The 24,729-nt window shown below is 42.9% G+C and overlaps 1 protein-coding gene across 3 annotated transcripts in view; it reads left to right on the forward strand.

Annotated features, from left to right (window-relative positions):
• Positions 1-24,729, forward strand: part of Zfat (zinc finger and AT-hook domain containing) — a 183,701-nt gene that overhangs the window by 98,588 nt on the left and 60,384 nt on the right. For all 3 annotated transcript variants that reach the window (XM_021182879.3, XM_029469960.2, XM_029469961.2), the window contains exon 11: positions 21,646-21,734. In XM_021182879.3, the coding sequence (XP_021038538.1) occupies positions 21,646-21,734 (89 nt within the window). The remainder of the gene's footprint in view (positions 1-21,645; positions 21,735-24,729) is intronic.

Genomic DNA, 24,729 nt, shown 5'->3' on the forward strand with positions numbered 1-24,729 from the left:
GGCATTTGGAAAGCTAATCAAACTTCATGCACATACCAAAAACGCACGTTCTGTAACTGCAATGACATGAGAGGTAGGACAGAGTCTACCCGAGTATACCCCATGCTCTGTCACCAGTAATAAATGCTGTTGGACGGCATTCTGGCTTTTAGACACATTTCAGTTTCACAGATAAGATGCCAAAAGTATGTATCTCAGAACTGATGAAAGAACATAGTGTAGATGTGATCATGAGCCCAGGGGAGAGAAATTGTCCTTGCCATCCCCATTTTCTGGGGAATGCAGTGGCCTCCTTGCTGCTGATCCACTTCTACCCTTTGATCTTACCCTGGGATCTGTTCTCCTGCCATCAGCCAGTAAACCTATTGCAACAGAGGCTAGATCTGTCATTTTGGGTCCATAGCCCTACCTCCAATATAGTGATGCACATTCTTGTCTCGTCTTGTCTCGTCTTGTCTCATCCCATCCCATCCCTTCCTGTCCCTTTCCTTTCCTTTCTGTTAGTTTTCTGAATCAGAGTTTCTCTGTGTAGCCCTTGATGTCCTGAGACTCACTCTGTAGACCAGGCTGGGCTTAAACTCAGAGATCCTCTGCCTCTGCCTCCCGTCCAGTTTTCAAGTTCTTTGTGGGATCTGTGTGCTCACTCACCTCCTCTCTGCCCTCATCTCTTCTAACCCTCCGTGGTCTTATCTGCTGGACTCATCGGTAGGTCTCCTTATCCCCATTCTGAAATACTCTCTCTTCTCTTCCCAACAGAGACTTTGGTCTTTCCTGAAGAACATTTCCGAGTGTGTCTTTCTTGGGTCCCATGTTTCTGAAGTCTCCCCAGATGTCCAGACTTGTATGCTTCTCATGCTCCTGTCCCTGGCTGTCTTGTCAGGTGTCCCGTCTAGTTGGGTGTTGCTTCTTCTCTGGAGAAGCTCCCCTGGAAGCGACCTCATGCTCTTTGCTCCTGTGAGTTCTGTTTTTCTCTAGCCCTCTCTCTGTTGCCCTATAGTGTTCCCTTGTTTATGGGTTTTTTGTGTCTTCCTCTAGGTCGTTAGCCCAGCAAGCAGGCGTGGGACATGGTGCATTTGTCTTGTGTATGCAGCCCCAGAACAGCATCTGTGTTTAGTAAATTTTTATAGGATGTAGAAATGAAAAACAAAATCTAATACCCCTCATATAGAGAGGTTGTGCTATAGCACCACTTAAGAAATGTCAGGTATTCCCTTATCATTTCATCTCAGATACTGTGTTAAATCAAGTGCTTGTGAACTAGGGATTTTAAAACACAGCCGAGGAGCTCACTATTCAATGAATCTTCTCGGGCACCTTCTAATGAAGTCAAAAGATAGTGACTCATTGCCCTCTCTTCTACCTGCTTGTGAATCTAATTTTTCACACTTATTGCCTTATTTAAAGTGATATATCCCTGTGTGTTGCATTTCTCTTTCCCACAGGAGCTCATTACAGTAAGTTAGAAAGGATAGGCTGAGCAGAGTGAGGGCTTTACTTACAAAGGTTTCCCTGTCAGTATCAAATTGATCTGTTAGGGGCCTGATCAGTCAAGAACTTAGGGGGAAACCTGAGACCACACACTTCAGCCTTTTACAATGATATTCATGATGTAGAAACTAGAGGTTTCCACTTGATTCGGTGTATCTATGGCTGATGAGGAAGGATGGATCCCAAGGTACTTTCCTATTACATAATCAAGTGTGGATCCTTTCATCATGAAACACATGGTTCTTTGAGGTTCTGTGCTGATTCCTTGGATCTTTACTTCTCTTAGTTTAACCTTGTTGTATCTATTCAGGAAGAACTTTGCTGGTGAGATTTATTAAGAGGTGTTTTTCAGACTTCAAGCCCTTGTGTAATAATTAGACAAGCTGACTTGGATTTGGAAATCAGCTGAGTTCAGAAAGTAACTTCTCTCCCTTCACTTCATAATAAGAGCTCTTGTAACTGCTCGTTAGTTGGAATATTCCAGGTGATGCCAAGATGGTTTCCCCCTCCCTTTCCTTCCTTTCCTATCCTCTAAGAGAAAAGTACGATTGCTGTGGGTTAAAGTGCATCCATGGCTTTAATGTCTCAGAACTGTCATATTCAGGAAGGGCAGAAGAACATGCACCCGCATAAGCAGTCTGCATCCACGGTGGTGTCCTAATCTCATCCTTCCTTTCTGTCCTGCCCTAGAAGGAAGGCTAAGAGCAAAGGTGGGCACGGGCCAGGTGACACATGCCACAGGCTCCTGTGTGTCTTCGTGGGCTGCTGCCTAAATGGTGCAGGGAGAAAGTGAGCTGATGCCAAGGGCCAAGAGGACGGCTTTGGATGTGCACTCTGTTAGGTCCCTATGAAGCTCTTTTTCTCTCAGACTTATGTGAACCACACGATCTGTGAAAAATAATTGAGTCTATTGCACAACCTGTGCCTGACAGCTTACCTGACAGCCTGATGTGCAGACTGAGGTCTCAAATTAAGTGATGCAGGGTTTTCGTGCAGATGGATGCCTGCCATGGTGTCTGCCACTTCAGTAGAGGCCTAGTGCCCTACTCCTTCCTCTCCTTTTCTTTGGTTCTCCACTATTGTCCAATGCTGGTCCCTTCCTCTTTGTATAAAAACTGATGTGCTAATTACAGAGAGTCGTCAGCAGGCTCAGTCTGCACTTGCTTGAAATTCAGCTATTTTTCTTTTCTTTTTTTTTTTTTTTGGTTTTTCGAGACTACAGAGACATCTTATGCCATATTTTTGTTGCTGCAGCTATTTCTGTTCTGGTTTGCCGTTGCACTGCACAAATTACTGCTGATGCTCAAATTATGAGCTGTGGCTCTGCAAAACTCTGGCAGCAAAGAGCTGGCGATGCAGGATGCTCTCCTTACTGTAGGTGGCGACCTTTGAGTGGCTGGCCTGCTAGAAGCAAGAAGGCAGAGCAGGTAGAAGGTCATGTAGAACTCTATCCTCTGGCATGACACAGCTATTGGTGTTTTGAAACAGTAGCCAAGCTTACATATAGGAAACCCTTACAAGACTGGTCCCATTCACATTCTGTGATAAAAGGGCTGAGAACATATGAGTGTTATATTAAGCCATGCCCATCCCTGAGGATGTTCAGGAGGGTCTTCCGTGGTGTGGCTGTCCCTAATTGCCCAAGTTCATGTAAGTAACTACCCTAGATCGTGTGTGTGTGTGTGTGTGTGTGTGTGTGTGTCTTTAGCCTTTGTCTTAGGAAGAATAGAAATGAACACCTTGGGCAAGTTTACCAATACTTCATGCTACACAGCCTTTTTAGCAGATTTATAACTGGGGCTTATTTCCTCTGTTGCTGTAACAATTTGGCAAAGGTGTAGTGGCTTAGAGCAGTGGTGGGCTCATGGCATCATGCCTCTGGAGGCCCACATTCTGCAATCATGGTGTCAGCACAACTGCACTCCTTCGTGAAACTATTGGGCAGAGTGCTGTTCCATCCTGTGTAGTGCACAGACGGTGAGCTCTTTGATTTGGAAGCTCCTTCCTACATTTTTCGAGCCACCAGTGCAGTGTTCTTCAGTCTGTCCCTGCTTCCTCACATCGGTTTTCCGTCTCTGATCCTCATGCCTCCTTCTCCAGATGCCATTAGACCTTCTACATATTCCAGGATAGGCTCCAGCCTCAGACACTTTACTTCAGACAGTCATATCTGCAGACTTCTTTTCTCTCTATATGAAGTAATGTGTTGGTTTCAGGTTTGGGAACGTTCTTCCTTTGTGGCAGGTATGTGGCATTATTGGCCTGCTACTCTGGGTATTGGGCTCACACCAAGTACTTGCACCTTGTACCTGTTTCTCTACATGCCAGGGTTCTCTAAGGCACAGTACTTGGCAATGGTGGGAACTTGTAGCTGAATCACCAAGGGAAAGCCAAATCCACCTTCTCTTGGGCATTCTGTCCTTAGGGCACAGAGCCATAGAGAGTATCACTGTAGGAAAATGCTAAACACTACTTTTCTAAAAAAAAAAAAAAAGTAACTTTTACAAAAATTTCTAAAAATTTACTTATGCAAAAATCACCTTTTTCAGTAAGTCTGGATAAACAGTCATGAGACATTTCTACTTTATTCCTGTAGATATTTTTGCTAATAACAGTTTAGGCTTATGGAAATTCGTTCTCTAAGAACTTCAGGATCTCTTCAAGTCTAAGGTACGTGTAGTTTGATTTGGCAGTGCTGTTTATTTAGCAGACATTGCAAGCAAGTTGCCTTCCATCTGCAGGCATCTTTCTTTTTTTTTTTATAATTTATTTTTTTATTAGGTATTTTCCTCGTTTACATTTTCAATGCTATCCCAAAAGTCCCCCATACCCACCCCCCCCCCAATCCCCTACCCACCCACTCACCCTTTTTGGCCCTGGGGTTCCCCTGTACTGGGGCATATAAAGTTTGCAAGTCCAATGGGCCTCTCTTTGCAGTGATGGCTGACTAGGCCATCTTTTGATAAATATGCAGCTAGAGACAAGAGCTCCGGGGTACTGGTTAGTTCATATTGTTGTTCCACCTATAGGGTTGCAGTTCCCTTTAGCTCCTTGGGTAATTTCTCTAGCTCCTCCATTGGGGGCCCTGTGATTCATCCAATAGCTGACTGTGATCATCCACTTCTGTGTTTGCTAGGCCCCGGCATAGTCTCACAAGAGACAGCTATATCTGGGTCCTTTCAGCAAACTCTTGCTAGTGTATGCAATGGTGTCAGCGTTTGGAAGCTGATTATGGGATGGATCCCTGCATATGGCAATCACTAGATGGTCCATCCTTTCGTCACAGCTCCAAATTTTGTCTCTGTAACTCCTTCCATGGGTGTTTTGTTCCCATTTCTAAGAAGGGGCAAAGTGTCCACACTTTGGTCTTCGTTCTTCTTGAATTTCATGCGTTTAGCAAATTGTATCTTATATCTTGGGTATCCTAAGTTTCTGGGCTAATATCCACTTATCAGTGAGTACATATTGTGCGAGTTCCTTTGTGATTGGGTTACCTCACTCAGGATGATGCCCTCCAGGTCCATCCATTTGCCTAGGAATTTCATAAATTCATTTTTTTAAATAGCTGAGTAGTACTCCATTATGTAAATGTACCACATTTTCTGTATCCATTCCTCTGTGGAGGGGCATCTGGGTTCTTTCCAGCTTCTGGCTATTATAAATAAGGCTGCTATGAACATAGTGGAGCATGTGTCCTTCTTACCGGTTGGGACATCTTCTGGATATATGCCCAGGAGAGGTATTGCTGGATCCTCCGGTAGTACTATGTCCAATTTTCTGAGGAACAGCCAGACTGATTTCCAGAGTAGTTGTACAAGCTTGCAATCCCACCAACAATGGAGGAGTGTTCCTCTTTCTCCACATCCTTGCCAGCATCTGCTGTCACCTGAATTTTTGATCTTAGCCATTCTGACTGGTGTGAGGTGGAATCTCAGGGTTGTTTTGATTTGCATTTCCCTGATGATTAAGGATGCTGAACATTTTTTCAGGTGTTTCTCAGCAATTCAGTATTTCTCAGGTGAGAATTCTTTGTTTAGCTCTGAGCCCCATTTTTTAATGGGGTTATTTGATTTTCTGGAGTCCACCTTCTTGAGTTCTTTATATATATTGGATATTAGTCCCCTATCCACTTTGGGATAGGTAAAGATTCTTTCCCAATCTGTTGATGGCCTTTTTGTCTTATTGACGGTGTCTTTTGCCTTGCAGAAGCTTTGCAATTTTATGAGGTCCCATTTATTGATTCTCAATCTTACAGCACAAGCCATTGCTGTTCTATTCAGAAATATTTCCCCTGTACCCATATTTTAGAGGCTTTTCCCTACTTTCTCTTCTATAAGTTTCAGTGTCTCTGGTTTTATGTGGAGTTCCTTCATCCACTTAGATTTGACCTTAGTACAAGGAGATAGAAATGGATCAATTCGCATTTTTCTACATGATAACTGCCAGTTGTGCCAGCACCATTTGTTGAAAATGCTGTCTTTTTTCCACTGGATGGTTTTAGCTCCCTTGTCGAGATCAAGTGACGATAGGTGTGTGGGTTCATTTCTGGGTCTTCAATTCTATTCCATTGGTCTACTTGTCTGTTACTATACCAGTACCATGCAGTTTTTATCACAATTGCTCTGTAGTAAAGCTTTAGGTCCGGCATGGTGATTCCACCAGAGGTTCTTTTATCCTTGAGAAGAGTTTTTGCTATCCTAGGTTTTTTGTTATTCCAGATGAATCTGCTGATTGCCCTTTCTAATTCGTTGAAGAATTGAGTTGGAATTTTGATCGGGATTGCATTGAATCTGTAGATTGCTTTTGGCAAGATAGCCATTTTTACAATGTTGATCCTGCCAATCCATGAGCATGGGAGATCTTTCCATCTTCTGAGATCTTCTTTAATTTCTTTCTTCAGAGACTTGAAGTTCTTATCATACAGATCTTTCACTTCCTTAGTTAGAGTCACGCCAAGGTATTTTATATTATTTGTGACTATTGAGAAGGGTGTTGTTTCCCTAATTTCTTTCTCAGCCTGTTTATTCTTTGTGTAGAGAAAGGCCATTGACTTGGTTGAGTTAATTGTATATCCAGGTACTTCACCGAAGCTGTTTATCAGGTTTAGGAGTTCTCTGGTGGAGTTTTTAGGGTCACTTATATATACTATCATATTATCTGCAAAAAGTGATATTTTGACTTCTTCCTTTCCAATTTGTATCCCCTTGATCTCCTTTTGTTGTCTAATTGCTCTGGCTAGGACTTCAAGTACAATGTTGAATAGGTAGGGCGAGAGTGGACAGCCTTGTCTAGTCCCTGATTTTAGTGGAATTGCTTTCAGCTTCTCACCCATTTACTTTGATGTTGGCTACTGATTTGCTGTAGATTGCTTTTATCATGTTTAGGTATGGGCCTTGAATTCCTGATCTTTCCAAGACTTTTATCATGAATGGGTGTTGGATTTTGTCAAATGCTTTCTCCAAATCTAAGGAGATGATCATGTGGTTTTTGTCTTTGAGTTTGTTTATATACTGGATTACATTGATGGATTTCCGTATATTGAACCATCCTTGCATCCCTGGGATGAAACCTACTTGGTCAGGATGGATGATTGTTTTGATGTGTTCTTGGATTCGGTTAGCAAGAACTTTATCGAGGATTTTTGCATCAATATTCATAAGGGAAATTGGTCTGAAGTTCTCTATCTTTGTTGGGTCTTTTTGTGGTTTAGGTATCAGAGTAATTGTGGCTTCATAGAATGAGTTGGGTAGAGTACCTTCTGTTTCTATTTTGTGGAATAGTTTGTGAAGAACGGGAATTAGGTCTTCTTTGAAGGTCTGATAGAACTCTGCACTATACCCATCTGGTCCTGGGCCTTTTTTGGTTGGGAGACTATTAATGATTGCTTCTATTTCTTTAGGGGATATAGGACTGTTTAGATCATTAACCTGATCTTGATTTAGCTTTGGTACCTGGTATCTGTCTAGAAACTTGTCCATTTCATCCAGGTTTTCCAGTTTTGTTGATTATAACCTTTTGTAGAAGGATCTGATGGTGTTTTGGATTTCTTCAGGATCTGTTTTTATGTTTACCTTTTCATTTCTGATTTTGTTAATTAGGATGCTTTCCCTGTGCCCTCTAGTGAGTCTGGCTAAGGGTTTATCTATCTTGTTGATTTTCTCAAAGAACCAGCTCCTTGATTGGTTGATTCTTTGAATAGTTCTTCTTGTTTCCACTTGGTTGATTTCACCCCTGAGTTTGATTATTTCCTGCCTTCTACTCCTCTTGGGTGAATTTTCTTCCTTTTTTTCTAGAGCTTTTAGGTGTGTTGTCAAGCTGTTAATGTGTGCTCTGTCTAGTTTCCTTTTGGAGGCACTCAGAGCTATGAGTTTTCCTCTTAGGAATGCTTTTATTGTGTCCCATAAGTTTGGGTATGTTGTGGCTTCATTTTCATTAAACTCCAAAAAGTCCTTAATTTCTTTCTTTATTTCTTCCTTGGCCAAGTCATCATTGAGAAGAGTGTTGTTCAGTTTCCACGTGAAGGTTGGCTTTCTATTATTTATTTTGTTATTGAAGATCAGCCTTAGTCCATGGTGATCTGATAGGATGCATGGGACAATTTCAATATTTTTGTATCTGTTGAGGCCTGTTTTGTGACCAATTATGTGGTCAATTTTGGAGAAGGTACCATGGGGTGCTGAGAAGAAGGTATATCCTTTTGTTTTAGGATAAAATGTTCTGTAGTATCTGCTAAGTCCATTTGTTTCATCACTTCTGTTAGTTTCACTGTGTCCCTGTTTAGTTTCTGTTTCCATGATCTGTCCATTGGTGAAAGTGGTGTGTTGAAGCCTCCCACTATTATTGTGTGAGGTGCAATGTGTGCTTTGAGCTTTACTAAAGTTTCTTTAATGAATGTGGCTGCCCTTGTATTTAGAGCATATGTATTCAGAATTGAGAGTTCTTCTTGGAGGATTTTACCTTTGATGAGTATGAAGTGCCCCTCCTTGTCTTTTTTGATTATTTTGGGTTGGAAGTCGATTTTGTTAGATATTAAAATGGCTACTCCAGCTTGTTTCTTCATACCATTTGCTTTGAAAATTGTTTTCCATCCTTTCATTCTGAGGTAGTGTCTATCTTCTTCTCTGAGATGAGTTTCCTGTAGGCAGAAAAATGTTGGGTCTTGTTTGTGTAGCCAGTTTGTTAGTCTATGTCTTTTTATTGGGGAGTTGAGTCCATTGATATTAAGAAATATTAAGGAAAAGTAATTGTCGCTTCCTGTTATTTTTGTTGTTACAATTGGCATTCTGTGACTGTCATCTGTTAGGTTTGTTGAGGGATTACCTTCTTGTTTTTTCTAGGGCGTGGTTCCCGTCCTTGTAATGGTTTTTTTCTGTTATTATCCTTTGAAGGGCTGGATTTGTGGAGAGATAATGGGTGAATTTGATTTTGTCATGGAATACTTTGGTTTCTCCATCTATGGTAATTGAGAGTTTGGCTGGGTATAGTAGCCTGGGCTGGAATTTGTGTTCTCTTAGTGTCTGTATAACATCTGTCCAGTCTCTTCTGGCTTTCATAGTCTCTGGTGAAAAATCTGGTGTAATTCTGATAGGCTTGCCTTTATATGTTACTTGACCTTTTTCCCTTACTGCTTTTAGTATTCTATCTTTATTTATTGCATTTGTTGTTCTGATTATTATGTGTCAGGAGGAATTTCTTTTCTGGTCGGTCCAGTCTATTTGGAGTTCTGTAGGCTTCTTGTATGTTTTTATGGGCATCTCTTTCTTTAGATTTGGGAAGTTTTCTTCAATAATTTTGTTGAAGATGTTTGCTGGTCCTTTGAGTTGAAAATCTTCATTCTCATCCACTCCTATTATCCGTAGCTTTGGTCTTCTCGTTGTGTCCTGGATTTCCTGGATGTTTTGAGTTAGGATCTTTTTGCATTTTCCATTTACTTTGATTGTTGTGCCGATGTTCTCTATGGAATCTTCTGCACCTGAGATTCTCTCTTCGATCTCTTGTATTCTGTTGCTGATGCTCGCATCTATGGTTCCAGATTTCTTTCCTAGGGTTTCTATCTCCAGCGTTGCCTCACTTTGGGTTTTCTTTATTGTGTCTACTTCCCTTTTTAGGTCTTGGATGGTTTTATTCAATTCCATCACCTGTTTGGTTGTGTTTTCCTGCAATTCTTTAAGGGAATTTGTGTTTCTTCTTTAATGTCTTCTACCTGTTTGGTTATGTTTTCCTGCAATTCTTTAAGGGATTTTTGTGTTTCCTCTTTAATGTCTTCTACTTGTTTAGCAGTGTTCTCCTGTATTTCTTTAAGTGAGTTATTTAAGTCCTTCTTGATGTCCTCTACTATCATCATGAGATATGCATTTAAATCCAGGTCTAGCTTTTCAGGTGTGTTGGGGTGCCCTGGACTGGGCGAAGTGGGAGTGCTGGGTTCTGATGATGGTGAGTGGTCCTGGTTTCTGTTAGTAAGATTCTTACGTTTACCTTTCGCCATCTGGTAATCTCTGGAGTTAGTTGTTATAGTTGTCTCTGTTTAGAGATTGTTCCTCTGGTGATTTTGTTACCCTTTATGAGCAGACCTGGGAGACTAGCTCTCTCCTCTGATTTTCAGTGGTCAGAGCAGTCTCTGCAGGCAAGGTCTCCTCTTTCAGGGAAGGTGCACAGTCATCTGGTGTTTGGACCTCCTCCCGGCCGAAGATGAAGGCCCAAAACAGGATCTTTCCCAGAAGCTGTGTTGCTTTGGCCTGTCACAGAAGCCGTTGTTTCAGTAGTCCACACTCTCACCTGTGTAGACTAGTTTCCGAGGAGTCCCTGAACCAATGTGGCTCCCCCGGAACCTGAGGCAGAAGCCTCTCGTGCTGGGCGGACACCTGTGCTCTGACCAGGAAGGTGGCTGGTTGTCTGGAGCCGAAAATGGAGCTGCCTTAGAGGCTCTGTGGCTCTCGCCTGTCCCAGAGACTGCTGGCCTCTGTATTCCACACTCTCACCTGTGCAGACTGCCCTCCGCGGAGTCCGGGAACCAAGCTGGCTCCCATGGAACCTGAGGCAGAAGCTTCTCAGGCTGGGTGGACACCTATGCTCTGACCAGGAAGGTGGCTGGTTGTCTCTGCAGGCATCTTTCATTGCTGTGGCTTTGTGTTCAAATGTAGTCCAAATGCCAGAACCTGAGTGCAATGGTTTAAGGTGCTTTGATCACTGTGTTACTTTTGTATAAAACTGTAACCAGCCCCTGAAAACCTGAAAAGCCGGCACAGGTGTGGGTAAAGGCAAAGATAACAGTTATTCTTCACAGTGACCTTGTATATGTGTTAGAGCAGGCTTAGGGCTCTGAGTTCCCCTCCCTCATGGGCAACCACATGTTTCTGTGCTTCAGCATCTGCTTCTGGATGACTTCCTGCTGCAGCCTGGAGGTGATGCTCTGCTGGCTCCCATAACCACTTGTGTACTTTCTCTTCTTCCATAACAGGCAGTCCATGGGCAGCAACTCCTAGAGGTCTGCTGGACCTTTTATCTAAGCTGGGGCAAGGCATTGGGTGGCCACAGGCCATCTTCCCCTACTGAAAATCTCTCCCTGTCCCATCAGCATAGAGTAGGTCAAGTGATTGTCCCCAGCTAGGGCCTAAGCAAGGGTGGAGCTGAGGAAGGATCACTGGATTCCATTTCTCCCACTGTCTGGTGTCAGTTGAATTTAGAAAGAATCTGGTTCCCAAGCTGTGTCTGGTAGGTCAGAATCCATCAGTGGACATCTGCCCATATTCACAGAATGAACTAGGAGCTCCTATTAAATGTTGAAGAAACAGAAGTTATGAACAGAGTTTACCAGACCTTCCAAAATCTCCTTGTCTTAAGGCAATTGCTTCTGACTTCTCTCAGTGTGTTTGGCATCTGTGCGTGTGAGATCTATACCATTTGATTTATATTATATAGTATTTGTGGCTTAGTCATTTCTGGGATTCATCCAGGTTTTCATGCTTTTGGCTTTTAACACTTGAGCCCCCTAATGCAATGAAGGATATTTTCCTAAGTAATGAGATGGTAAATAAATGCACTTTATAGTTGATAGGTTTTGTTGCCACAGTCCTTCAAGGGGCCAGTATTGCAGAACTTGAGGGCTTTCTGTGATGCAGTCACCCAAAGGAGGATTGCTTCTGCTTTCTTTCATATTTCTTCTAGGAAAGACATGGATCAGAAGGCTTCTGACTGTTTATAGAAGTTAAATCTTGGTTCAGAGGACAATGGCTGAGATGAAACATAAATTGGGTCCTTTCTCTTGGGAATAAGGGATTCAAGACAAAGTACCAAATCAGGAAACAGCCAGTCTGGGGTTCAGAGAGACAGAAACTCTTCTGAACATCAACATCGGGAGCTATTGGCACGGTTTTTATTCCTCAGTGTCAGACTGGCCTCTGGACCGTGTGTGGGAGAGATCATCCTAATCTACTTGAGATGATGCTGGTGACCTGGGATTTGTTTTTTGTGTTTTTTTGTGTGTGTGTGTTTTTTTTTTTTTTTTAATGCCAGAGGACAAATGACTTTAAAATCACAAGAGAACACCTTCATATAGGTTGCACAGTTCTATCATTGGCGAGTGACTTCTAGTTGATATTTGTGTTTGATCATAGGTAAAGCTTATGTAGATGTGATTATGTAACTATGATGACACTTTGATACTGTAATCACTCGTGGTGGGTCTGCAGCCCACAGGGAAACTGGCTTTGCCATTGTATTAATGTGGTGAACCATGTCATGCAGAACCATCTCCTTAAGTTTAGACAGTCTGTTGCTTCTTTTCCACCCTTCAGGTGCTGTAGCCTTTGTGTCAGGGGGCTGTCTTTGACATGCATACCTTTCCTTAATAGGACCCCTCCTTAGGACACTTCCTACCACAGGACTTTTGTTTTGTTCTTGTGCATTCACCACTGTTTTACTCTTCAAATACCTTTACCAGAGATTTGAAAGTATGATATCTTAACGTGTTCATTTTTAGCACTATGTGTTATGAAAAATGATTAGCAATAGATATCCATTCTTCTGGGTTATAATTGGTATTTATCTGACAACTCATAAAGTCGAGCAAGTACTGTACAGATTAAATGCCTGTGCTTCATGAAGCTTATGTAACATATGTTCTAGGGTTTTGTGTGCTTGCTTTTGTAAGGGTTTATGTTGGTGGGCTAGAGCTGATTTTATTTTCTCTGGAGGAGGTGTGCAGTCATACATTCTCTTACTGGTTTAGCAGCTACCTGTACTGGAGCTCTTGGCCAGTTGACAGACCCTTTTTGAGGACCCAAAACAGACAGTGGTTTATCGTGAAGGTCCTTTGGGCTCTACAGAGATAGTGGTTATTTCTCTCCCCAAAGCTGGCTCTGTCTACCTAGCCACTCTCTTTTTACTGTCTATTTCAACTTAACATCACAACCCCACTGGGGCCTTAGCAATAAAGCAGCCTCAGGACCATCCCCTTCTTGCCCACCCCTTCATACTCAGCACTCTGTGTCAGTAATGGTTCTTGGTCACATTTTATAATAATTTATTTGTATTCTTGCATTTAGTTGATGAGCCCCAACGGGACCAGCTCCATAGTCTTGCTCATTCTTGTCTCCTGTAGTCAGGCATGGCTCTGGCATGTAACTACTATTTCATGAGTGTTGATGAATGACTGAGCACAGCTGCCAGACTGCATCTCTGCATCTGCACTTTGTGCTGTCCACCTTGCCTCTCTCTGCTTCCTTCATTCTCTCTCTCTCTCTCTCTCTCTCCCTTTCTCTCATTGTCTCCCTTAGCCACAGTCCACCCATCCCCATGCACACTGGTTACTTTTTAAATAGTTCAATTCCTGGATCAGCTCAGGTCACTTGTTTTCTGGTGGCTTAGTCCTCTGTTGTTAGAACTGGAGATGGGACATAGGCCGTGTCCCATCTCTAGTTATACCTACAGCTTGACTGTGGAGAGGAAAGAGAGTGTGTTGCAGGGTATATGATCACACTTTGAACCCCAAGATTGTATTATTTACTGAAACAAACAAACAAACAAACAAACAAACAAACAAACAGTTTCTAGTTGTGTGTGGCTCAGCCCTTAGAACACACCTTTAATCCCTCTTACTAGAATACAGACAGGCCCTTAATTCCCTAACAATGAAGGTAAAATCATTTGTAGCAAGAAGCACCCCTGTTTGAAAGTGATGTCTAATTGAGTGGCAGACCAAGTGATGAATTTGACAGAATAGGATATGCCAACTCTCACAAGAAGAGAAGGAAACTTGAAGGACAGTGCAGAGGGGGGAGGGTCAGCTTTATTGGTACAGTTGTACAGAGAGGTTGCAGAAAGTGAAAAAGTTAGACACAGGTGAAGACAGAATAAGCCAGAGAATGAGAAGGAGCCAGTAGATTAGATCAGATTGCCAGTTAGTTTGAGACCAAACAGAGAATTAAGGAGAGTCTGAGGGAGGGGGGGAGGACAGTTGAATCAGTCAACTTAGACAGGACTTTGAGCTAGAACAGTAGAGTTGAACCAGCCAGCCAGAGATCAGAAAGAACTAAAGTATAAGTCTCAGAGGCTGAAAATATTCTAGGCCTAGATTAGATTGTCCAGAGGGGAGAAGTTTCCAGGACTAGGCCTAGGTTAGCAGACAGAATCAGGAAGCCTCCAGATGACAATCACATCTGGTGAATAAAAGATACTTGTACAAGGGTGTTTGCACAGCCCCAGTGAGTGCTGCTCTAAGCTCTCTCTCACTGGGCTCATCTTCACTGCTCTCAATTCTCAGCACCTAGCTTGTACAATGAAAGGCTTACAGTTCTGGCCCCAGAATGCCCACAGCTGGGAAGGAGCTCATAGCTCAGCAGAGGTGCATTAGTTAGCCGCTCTAGCCATTTTGTAAAGTAAGTCTTCTATTTGACAACCCTGATGACAGCAACAGAAAGTATAAACTTCCACTGTCAGGAGCCTGAAAGTCCAGTGAGTGAGACAGATGATAAGCATGGTAAAAATCAATAAAGACATGCTGTGTTACAATGGAAATCTTGAACCATTTCAAGAACTGAGAAAACTTGGGAATGAAAGTAAAAATATAAGTAAAAAATGATTCAGGTTCTATACAAACATAAGCTTCCTAGTACTTAAACTGAATCAGCAAAGTAGGCTGTGGGGACTGTTGTTCTATACTGGATGGCTGTGGAGTGACCTAGGAGAAGTGACACTTGAATGCAGGTGTCTGAGCCAACAGAATGTGGATGATCTGAGAATCGTCCCAACAACTGGGAAGAACAGGCTCTGGATGTGTGGAGTGCAGAGCGGAGAGATGGAGTCACGTGACTGAAGGTCCGTGCAGATGTTGCAGGCTTTGAGATGTGTTGTGTGTAGAGAGGCCAAGAGCTTGTAGGAGACTGGAGCTAACAGTCTTTTATAAACACATTGATTCCACACTGCATGCACTTTATCAGAGTTATTACATTTTTTTCTCTTCTATCCTTAGTTTGTGTAGACAGCCTTATTTAGAAGTTAAGCTTGGATTCCCTTAGAGAATGCCAGGGAAATGAATAGCAAGAGGAAAAGAGGGTCACTACTAAGTAGTTGGGGTCCCCTGTGGAAACGAGGCTCCCTCTGGTCCCCTGCATGTACCCTGTCTCATCTCTCAGGGGCTAATTTCTAGGTGCTCACCAGTCCTGTGCTTTAGGTATCCTTACAGTAGAGAAGAGTTTGTATATCATGTTTTCTCCTGTAGACCCTGATTAGCAGGGAGGAATGATCCCAGGACCACATAGGGTGAACCAGTCACTTCTCCTGCTACTCTTTTCTTTGGTGTCTTTTTCTAATGGATAGCTGCTCTGTGAAACAGGCTGAGTTTATGTGAGACGTACTGACCACCATGGATGGTGGCAGTTATTTCAGCCCTCATTAGATGAAATGATTCTCTATGCTAGGAGGTAGAATGTACCTGGGTCAGAGTCGGGGCTTTCTTTCTCCCGTTTATGACCTAGAAAACTGCTTAGCTCTGGTTTGCCATCCAGAAACGGATGATACTTCCTGCATCCCTGGTTTCAGTGCCCAATGGGAAGATGCACACCCAGCTCTAGGGCTGCTAAAAGGTGCCTAGGTGGCAGTTTTGAAAATCAACCTCCTCTTTTGCTTTGTTGTTGTTGTTTTCTTTCTTGGGTGCTGTGTGGTTTGTATCTGCATAGAGCTGTGTGATGTTCCTCAGCCAGTGTTGTGAGGTCATTTTAATCCAGGGAAGAAGTAGCTTGCCCTCCACATTACACATAATTCCCAGGTATCTCTTGCTCTGGGAAAAACCTGATAAGTCTGCAAATTGCCTCATGATAACTAGTTGTAAATCTGCATTCCATTGTTTTAATTAGGCAACAAAGATCATGTTAAATATTGTTTCGGGCCTGTTAGTTGGGGCTCTATCTATTCCCTGGCTGGGTTGCCCAGGGTGGGGATGGCCTTTTGGAGACACCCACTTTCCTGTGTGGTACAGAGCCTTGAGTACTAGGACATTTCATTTCTTTCTTTTTGGTCCTTTTTAATTTTTTAAATTAAAATACAATTACATATTTTTCTCACTTTTCTTCCTGTCTCCCAAATCCCTACTTCCTCTTAAAATCATGGCTCCATTTTTTTTATTGTTATTGTTGCACTCCTCAAACATGTGCCCCTAAGTATATAACTGCCACTTGCTCAGTTTGTTTAGTGTTACTTGCATATATATAATTTCAGGGATGGCTACTTGGTGTTGGGTAACCAATTAGGGGGCTCATCTCTAGGAAAAGCAAACTCTCTCTTTTTCAGCCGTCCTCAGGTCTGTAGTTCTTTGTGGGATCCCATTAAAGAGTTTCCTTTTCAATGTTAGCATGTCTAGTGAAATTGTATTTATTCAGACCTTGTGTGGGCAGCCATATTGTTGAGGTATCCTGGGTAAAACTTCTCTGTCATTTTTAAGAGATACAATTTCACTGCAGCTTTTCTGGTCCTCTGACTCTTTCACTCTTCCCACCTGATTTCCATCAGTGTTCCCCAATCCTTAAGTGCAAGGAATCTGCCGTAGATGTGTCAGTTGGGGTTAGACATCCCACAGTCACTTATGTGTCTGTGTTTTCTATTTTTAATTTTAACCTTGTGTTGTGGTCTCCTGTAATCATTTCTGTTGCAAGAGAAGCTTCTTTAATGAGTAATGAGAGCTACACTGTATCTGCCAGCATAATAATAAGTATTTATAGTACAGTGAAGATTCATGATGGTTTAATAAAGTCTAGGTGGTAACTCTCCTCTAAGATCCGTATCCTCACTAGTGGGTAGTTGGCTGGATTTTCAGTGTCAGACAGGATTTCCTTATGCTGAGGGAACCATAACTCTAAATAGAGAGTTCCTTGTCACCTCCAAGATATAAGTGCCACTACTCATCTTATTCTGCTATGATGACTGTCCTTGTTGCTCATAATTACTTAGAAGTATTCATTGTTTCCATCTCTTGGAAATAGCACCTTCCAATATTAAGAAAGCTTGTCCTCAGAGTGCAGCCTTCAAGTCAGATACAGCTAGGGTTCTCTAGTTCTTTTTCCAAAGTATATTATGCCTTCAGCAATAAGGACATACCTTCAACCTCTGTGTAGTGGTTTGAATGAAAATGACCCTCATTAGTCTCATATATTTGAAATTGTTGGTCCCCAGTTGGTGGAACTGTTTGGGAAGGACTGAGGTGTGACCTTCTTGGAAGTGGTGTGTCACTGAGGGTAGGGTTTGAAATTTCAAAAAAATTCATGCAATTCTTAGTGTTCTCTCTCTGTCTTCTTTGTGGATCAATATATAAGCTCTCAGGTATTCCTTTATTCTACCATCATGGACTCTGACCCTGTGAAACCATAAGCCAAATAAATGTTTTCCATCATGGTGTTTTATCACAGCAATGGGAAAGATACTAAGAAACTCTGAGATGCAAGTAAGAGCAACAATAAAGCCTAAAATTGAACAAAATACACATAAGACTATAGTGTAAGTAAAGTTATCCCACTTGAGCCAACCCTTCTTCCCCCACAGGCCATAGACTATCGAACAAAAGCCCAATACTTGAATCTTTCACATTTTAGTCAGGGCATTCAAAGAAACAACCCCCACCTGCCTGCCAAGGATTTACTTTTAAAAGATTTATTTTACTCTGTGTGTGTATGTGAGGGAGGATGTGGATACTCCAGATCCACCTATATATCGATTATAGGTGGTTGTGACCCATTTGACATGTGTTCTGAAACCAAACTCTAGTCCTCTGCAAGAGCAATGCGTATTCTAAACTGCTGAGTCAGCTTCCTGGTACTTCAAGAGTTCTTTTTAGTACTTAATGTTTTAGTGTATGATTTTGTTTTTTGATACGGAGAAGAGGTCTATCCACTTTCCTTCCCCTTTATAATAGTAAAGAAATCAAACATTTTCTTGGGCTGTTAGAGCCACTCTGATGTTGTCTCCTAAATCATAGGTCAGTGGAAAGGTGTGCACAGCTGAGGTTATACTGGAGATATGTGGAACTACGTGGCCTGTGTCTGTGGAAACGTTGATAATGTATTGAAGAAAACATATTAATTGCTCTCTAACTATAACTTGCATACTTTACAAGTTAAAATAATTCTACAGTTTGGACTTGAAGATTTAGTAAAATTGGGGTGGAGAGATAACTTACTAGTCGAAAGCACTTGCTGCTCTTCCAAAGGAAGAATTTGGTTTTCAACAACCACATTGATTGGCTCATGACTGCCTATAATTCCAACTCCAGCTCCAGCCAATTGCCTTCCTTCTTCCATCTTCTATGGGCACCCAAATATACATGACATAGATACATACATACACATGTACATACATACATGTGCAAGTATGTGTGTGCATTGTATCTGTATACAAGTAAAATCTAGAGTCTGGAATTCATACACTTAAGACAATAAGTACAACTCTAGTATTGATATTTTTGACCCATTTGGTTTTTGGTTGTTGTTTTTACTGGTCTTATGAAAGCTGTTATGTGTATAAGATATAACTGTTTTCTTGTTTGTTTTTTGCCCATTTCAACTTAATAAAATGTATGAAATATAGTCATATATGTCTGCACCTAGATGTTAGGTTTCTGTGATGAAAAATGCATGGCAGCCCATCCTGTGGGCAGGTAGTTACTGTGTATGGGGTGGGAAGCACACTGTGGTAAAATGGTTCATAGGGCATGGTTAAGAAAAGCCTGATGCTAAATGGAATAGAGAGAGTGATGACATCATGGCAAGACCCTACCCAGCCTAGCTTCCAACATGTAGACAGAAATTAAAGAAAAAATTAAGCAGTGAAGGAAACCATCAATATTGGGGAGCTGACAAAAAATATATTTGAGTGACAGAGCCAAGTTCTAGCCTCAGCAAGTAGCATTCATCATGTGGTTCTGGCTTTAGACTCAAGACTAAAAACAGGGCTTGTGGAATTCCCACTGTGGTTAGGGAAAGCTGAGGGCAGATGTATGTCAGGTGTGTCCCCGCATGGAAGTGCAGAGAGGCCATTTCATGAAGTTGTGAAGGTGAAGCCTGGATTGTGTTGGAGATCCCAAGATGTTGGAGATGCCAGAATCATGGGGTGCCTGCCAAAGAGAGCTACAAAGAGGGAGTGGAACCAGTCCGTGACAGAGAAGTGTGTTGCAGTCAGCAACACTGAAAGCAGTTGGAGATCTGGAGTGTTTTGACATCAGATTTGGGGATGCAGAATTTGGAGATTGCCCTGCTGGCTTTCATTCTTGCTTTGATTCAGTATTTTCTCACTGTGCCTTCTTTACTCCCTTTTGGAATGGTGATGTTTATCCTGCACCATTATGTATTGGAAGTGTGTGATCTGTTTTTTTATTTTGATTTTATAGGAGGTTACATTTAATAGATTGGGATGAGTTGCAGAAGAGACTTTGTGGGCTTTGAAGAAGTCTTGAGACTGTGTAAGACTATGGGAACTTTTGAAGTTGGACTGAATGCATTTTTTCCGTTATGATATGGCTGCAAGCCTGTTGTTGTCAGGGAGTGGGATGTACTAGTTTGAATAAGCATTCATATATTTGAATTGTTAGTCACCAGGGAATGGCATTACTTGAAGTGGATTAGGAGTTGTGGCCTAGTTGGAATGTCTCACTAGGGGTAGGCCTTCAGGTTTCAAAAGCGTAGGCCAGGTTCAATATTTCTTCCTGCTGCCTGCTGATCTAGATATAGAACTCTTAGCTTCTTCAGCACCATGTCTGCCTGTGTACCCTCATGCTCCCCATCATGCTGATTATGGACTAATCCTCTGAAACTGCAAGGAAGCCCCAATTAAATTCTTTGTTTTATGAATTACCTTGGTCTTGGTGTCTCTTCAATAGAGCAATGACCAAGGCAATGACTAATGGGTGATGTCTCAAATGTTGGGTTGAGGGAAGAGATCTGAGTAGAAGGTGTAGGCTTGGGCACCTACAGTGTGTGGCCAGACTGTAGGAAGCAGTCATGTGCAATGATACTCGAATGACAAGAGTGTGGGCTATCGGTTTATAGAGAATGATTGATATGGATACTGTCACCAAGATACTCAGTGACTAGTCTGGCACACATAGCTGCTGGTGATGTAGTACCAAAGAAGAAGGCTTTCTGGTCAGATTGTCAGCAGAGACTCAGGTAGTAGAGTCATCTACTAACACCAGGAGTGACATCTACCATTGGTTTGACCTAGTGGTTACTTTGGTAGGAACAGGTATCAATACCAGTTGTGCCTTTGCTCAGTTTGCTTTGACTTCAGGGGTTCAAAACAGGAGAGAATAGGGAATGGAACTGTGAAGGAGTCTTGTTAGTCTGGTCTATTGGAGATGTGTGGAGTTCCCCAGAGGAGCAAGAATTTCTTTTTTCTTTTTTTTTTTTTTTTTTTGGTTTTTTCGAGACAGGGTTTCTCTGTATAGCCCTGGCTGTCCTGGAACTCACTTTGTAGACCAGGCTGGCCTCGAACTCAGAAATCCGCCTGCCTCTGCCTCCCAAGTGCTGGGATTAAAGGTGTGCGCCACCACGCCCAGCAAGAATTTCTTAGAATCCTGAGAAATCCTCAACTACTGCTGAGGCAGTAGTTGTAGTTGTGTAATGCTGGCACCATTAGGAAGTAGGCCATACTTCTGTTTGATTACTTATTTGTATGATTGCTAATGGAGACTTTGTTTACTTTCATCAGGAGCAGGGTGGTGTGTTCCACATATCCATGTTTTAACATGTTCACCCATTCACCTGATTGTTGACTATTGCTAAAACAGTGATCTTCCCTGATGTTGTCTTTGGCACTTTTGAAGTTATGCCATTGGCTCCCCTACCAGCATGGGAGCTGTGTACAGTGACCTTTCTCCATGTAGAAAGTCATTCTACAGATTCCTCTGCTGCTCAGGATCTCCTCTTCATTGAGATGCCCCAGATCCTCGGTGTTTTGCTTTCATCTTCTCTTTTCACACTTCTGTTCCAGGAGGAACATGGGGCTCCTGTTTCTGACCATCCTGTAGCCTTTCCTGCTGCTCTTGTGTTCTCTCTCTCTCTCCCTCCCTCCCCACCCCTCTCCCTCCCTCCCTCCCTCCCTCCCTCCCTCCCTCCCTCCCTTCCTCCCTCCCTCCCTCCCCCTCTCTTTTTCTTCCTTCCTTCCTTCCTTCCTTCCTTCCTTCCTTCCTTCCTTCCTTCCTTCCTTCCTTCTTTCCTTCCTTCCTTCCCTCCTCCCCTCCCTCCCTTCATCTGTCCCTCCCTCCCTCTCTCTCTGTCTTCCTCTCATCTCTTCTGTCCCTCCTTCTCTCTTTTCCTTTCTTCCATCTCCTCCTTTTCTTCCTCTTTCTCTCTGTCTCTCATGAACACTTTTCTTTTTTCAGTGTTCTCTGAAGGTGGCTGGGCATTCACATTTCTCCCTTTAGGAGTCTGCTGTAACGTTACTGCTCAGAATCTTCCTAGACAAAGCTGGCCACGCTCTTCCTTCAGTGGGTGAGCTCCTTCTTGCTCCTCCTTACTGACAACTGATCATGCTGCCTTGTGTCTGTACACTGCCTTCTTGATCCCCTCTGAGAATCTGCTTTCCTACCTGGCAAGGGACACCTGTGTGTACACAGTCCCTTTACATGCGGGAGCTACCAGCCTGGCAATGATCACTTTGTCCTCCGCTTCATTCCAGGGAAGCAATTCAAGTGCACGGTGTGTGACTACACAGCAGCCCAGAAACCCCAGCTGCTGCGACACATGGAGCAGCATGCCTCCTTCAAGGTAAGAGGCATTCGAGGCGGAAGTGGGAAGGACTCAAGTGGACACACAGCACTGTGGCATTGACTTTGCTTTCCAGCCCTTTAATTGTCATATGCGGAGTTTACTCTTTGCTCCCTCGTTCCATAAGCGTAGAGGTTCTCTATGTTTTGGAAACCAAGTCAAGAAACAGTGTTCAAGAGGGTGCAGACAGAAGACATGGCATGTACTTCCCGCTAGAAACTGGAGTCAGTTTTGAGGAGTGTAAAGTATAGACACTGGGAGGTGGGTCTGTGCCTTCAGGTCTTAGATTCCTGCAGGTAAATTGCCTGGTAAACAGGTAAAGCCCACCTGGCAGGCTTCTATATGAGTGGGGAACATTCTGGTATACCCACTGTAGGTCCCAGCACAGTGCTTCTCAGCCTTTCTAATGCTGCCATCCTTAAATATAGTTCCTCATGCTATTGTGATAACCAACCATAAACTTATTTTACTGCTACTTCATAATGGTGATTTTGTTACTGTTCTGAATTGTAATGTAAAAATCTGATTTGTGATTCCTGTGAAAGGGTTGTTTGACACCGCTCCCCCAAGGGTTCATAACCTACAAGTTGAGAACCACTGGCCTATCATCTGCAGGGGTTGGAGGATGGAGTCCCTCTAGTTTTCCTAATGCTTGTAAGTAATGTTTTTTCAGCAGGTTTGGTAGCATCTACTTAGCCAGTCTCTCATGGAATTATGCAGAGGAAGAAAGATGACCCACTGTGTTTCTCAATAAAAACTCTGCATATCACTTAAGTCATCTTGACCCTTGACATTGTTACATCTGCTGATATGTGCTCAGAGAAATTGAATTTTTAAGGCTTGTGACCATTATGCTTTAAAATGCTTTTTGAAATGCCTTTTATAGAATCTCATAGAATTGTCTAATCTGGAAGGAATGTTGGTCACCACATCTCGGGCTTTCTCTCATTGAACATCTCAAGCTCTGGCTTTGTGTAAGGAGATTCCTAACTGTCACCTTAGGGCTCCCAATGGTACATACTACTGTCCTTGCTTATCAGATGAGAAACCTGAGCCTCAGAATTGAGCTGGCCAGCTGTAGTCTTTTCTGCCACAGACTCTGATTTCAGCTGGTGTTGTCATGTTGACCTTGTCTGTCATTTGTGAGGTGAGAAGGACCTTCCCCAGCAGCAAGCTCCTGTGTTCAGAACAGCTTGTGAGGCCTCTTAGGACTTCTCATACAATTGAAGGACTTAAAGCACTCTGCGTGTGCGGGCATACGCTTTTAGCATCCAGAAAACCAAGGAGGCAGAACTTAAACTACATCCTCCCACTGTTCAGTGCTCTTCCTGCTGTATCTTCTCAGTGAATTTGGGCAGGAGGGGAGAACTGGAAAAGCTATAATCATGAAGACAGTTTTCAGGTGACCATGCCTTGCTAAGGTGGAACCCACATGTCACCAGGAGTAGTGCCACATGACTGAATCTGTTAGGTCTTCAGTTTTATCCCCATTTTTCTATGCAATTAAAGCAAAGGGCTTAATTTCATGTCTTATGGTACACAAATGTGTTTCGCTGGGAGATGATACTCCAAGAGTAGTGTATTTACCATGCTAGAGAGCAGAGGACCAAAGCAGCCTTCTGTCTTTGTAAATGAGGAATTAGGTCAGCTGCAGGTAATTCTTCTATCAGTTTCTGTCTCAGTGGCCTTTGTAGTCATTCTTGGTTTACACTGGTCCTGATGAGAATAGATGAAACAGTCTTTCGCCCTGAACAAAATTCTCAGTTTCTAAGGTTTTTGACAGTGGCTTATGTGCTCATGAGAGGAGTGTGGGATTTATTCTGTTAAGCATCTACACAGGCAGTTACCATATATTTCCTCCACTGTATCTTTGGCATCCAGTGCAGAACCTGTTGTTGCTGCATTTAGCTGGTTCCTGGGCCATGGCTGTTCTCCCCCAGACTCCCAGTGTATTCAGGATCCTCTTTATCAAGTATCCATAGCTTAGAATGAAACTCACACATGTTGTGCAACACCACAGGCAGCCTTGGTCTCTCGTTCTGTAGCTCTTCTGTGTCAGTTTGTCTAGTGGAGTTTCTCAGTTCACAGAACAGTGTGAAGTTGTTCCACACCATCCTCTATCATCCAGACAGTAGTAATCACTCTTCTGTATTCTCCCCTCTCATCTCAGGTTGATTTCCTCTTGCTGAAATGGATTATCACCACATTGTGTTGAAAGAACATACACATTTTATGATTCTGTAACTCAAAAGTCTAGCATGCTGCTCCCCCTGCCCCCAAGATCAACTGTGAATGTTGGCAGGGCCAGCTCTCAGACCCATGCCCTTGTCTTTCCTCATTTCTAGAGTCACCTGCAAGTGGCTTATAGCCACTTTCTCTATTTCAAAGCCAGTAACATGGCATGTCTCCTCACGTCTTCTGCTCTGAATTTCCTCTCTGACTTTTAAAGATCCATTTTGGGCTGCTGGCGGGTGATGTTGGAGAGATGGCTGTTGGGGAAGTACTGCATTGAACGAGCATGAGGTCCTTATTTTACTCCCCAGCACTCACATGAAGAGCTGGCTACAGTGGTGCACGACTGTAATCCTGGCACTGGGGAGACAGAGAAAGGCAGATCCCTGGATCATGATCCGCATACAGTGAGCTCTGGGTTCACTGAGGAAACTCTCAGAACATAAGGTGAAAACTGATTACAGATGATTAGCAACCTGACGTTGACCTCTGGCCTCCGTGTGCCCTCAGGCTCACATGCACACGGGTATATAAACACACGGCATGTGCACACACACAGGGGTGTGTGTGTGTGGGACAGAGACAGAGAACTTTGTGCTTGCTGGAGCTGTGGCTCAGGTGGTAGAGTGCTTGCCGATTGTATACTCCATTTCAGTTTCCACCAAGCAAATCAGAAATGACAGCATGTGTGTAATCCCAGCACTCAGGAATTGGACACAAGAGGCCCAGTATTCAACTTTGACTATGTAGCAAGCTCAAGACC

The sequence above is a fragment of the Mus caroli genome, unplaced genomic scaffold, assembly GCF_978045245.1.
Source record: "Mus caroli unplaced genomic scaffold, Mus_caroli_1 scaffold_16, whole genome shotgun sequence".
NCBI classification, from domain to species: Eukaryota; Metazoa; Chordata; class Mammalia; order Rodentia; family Muridae; genus Mus; species Mus caroli.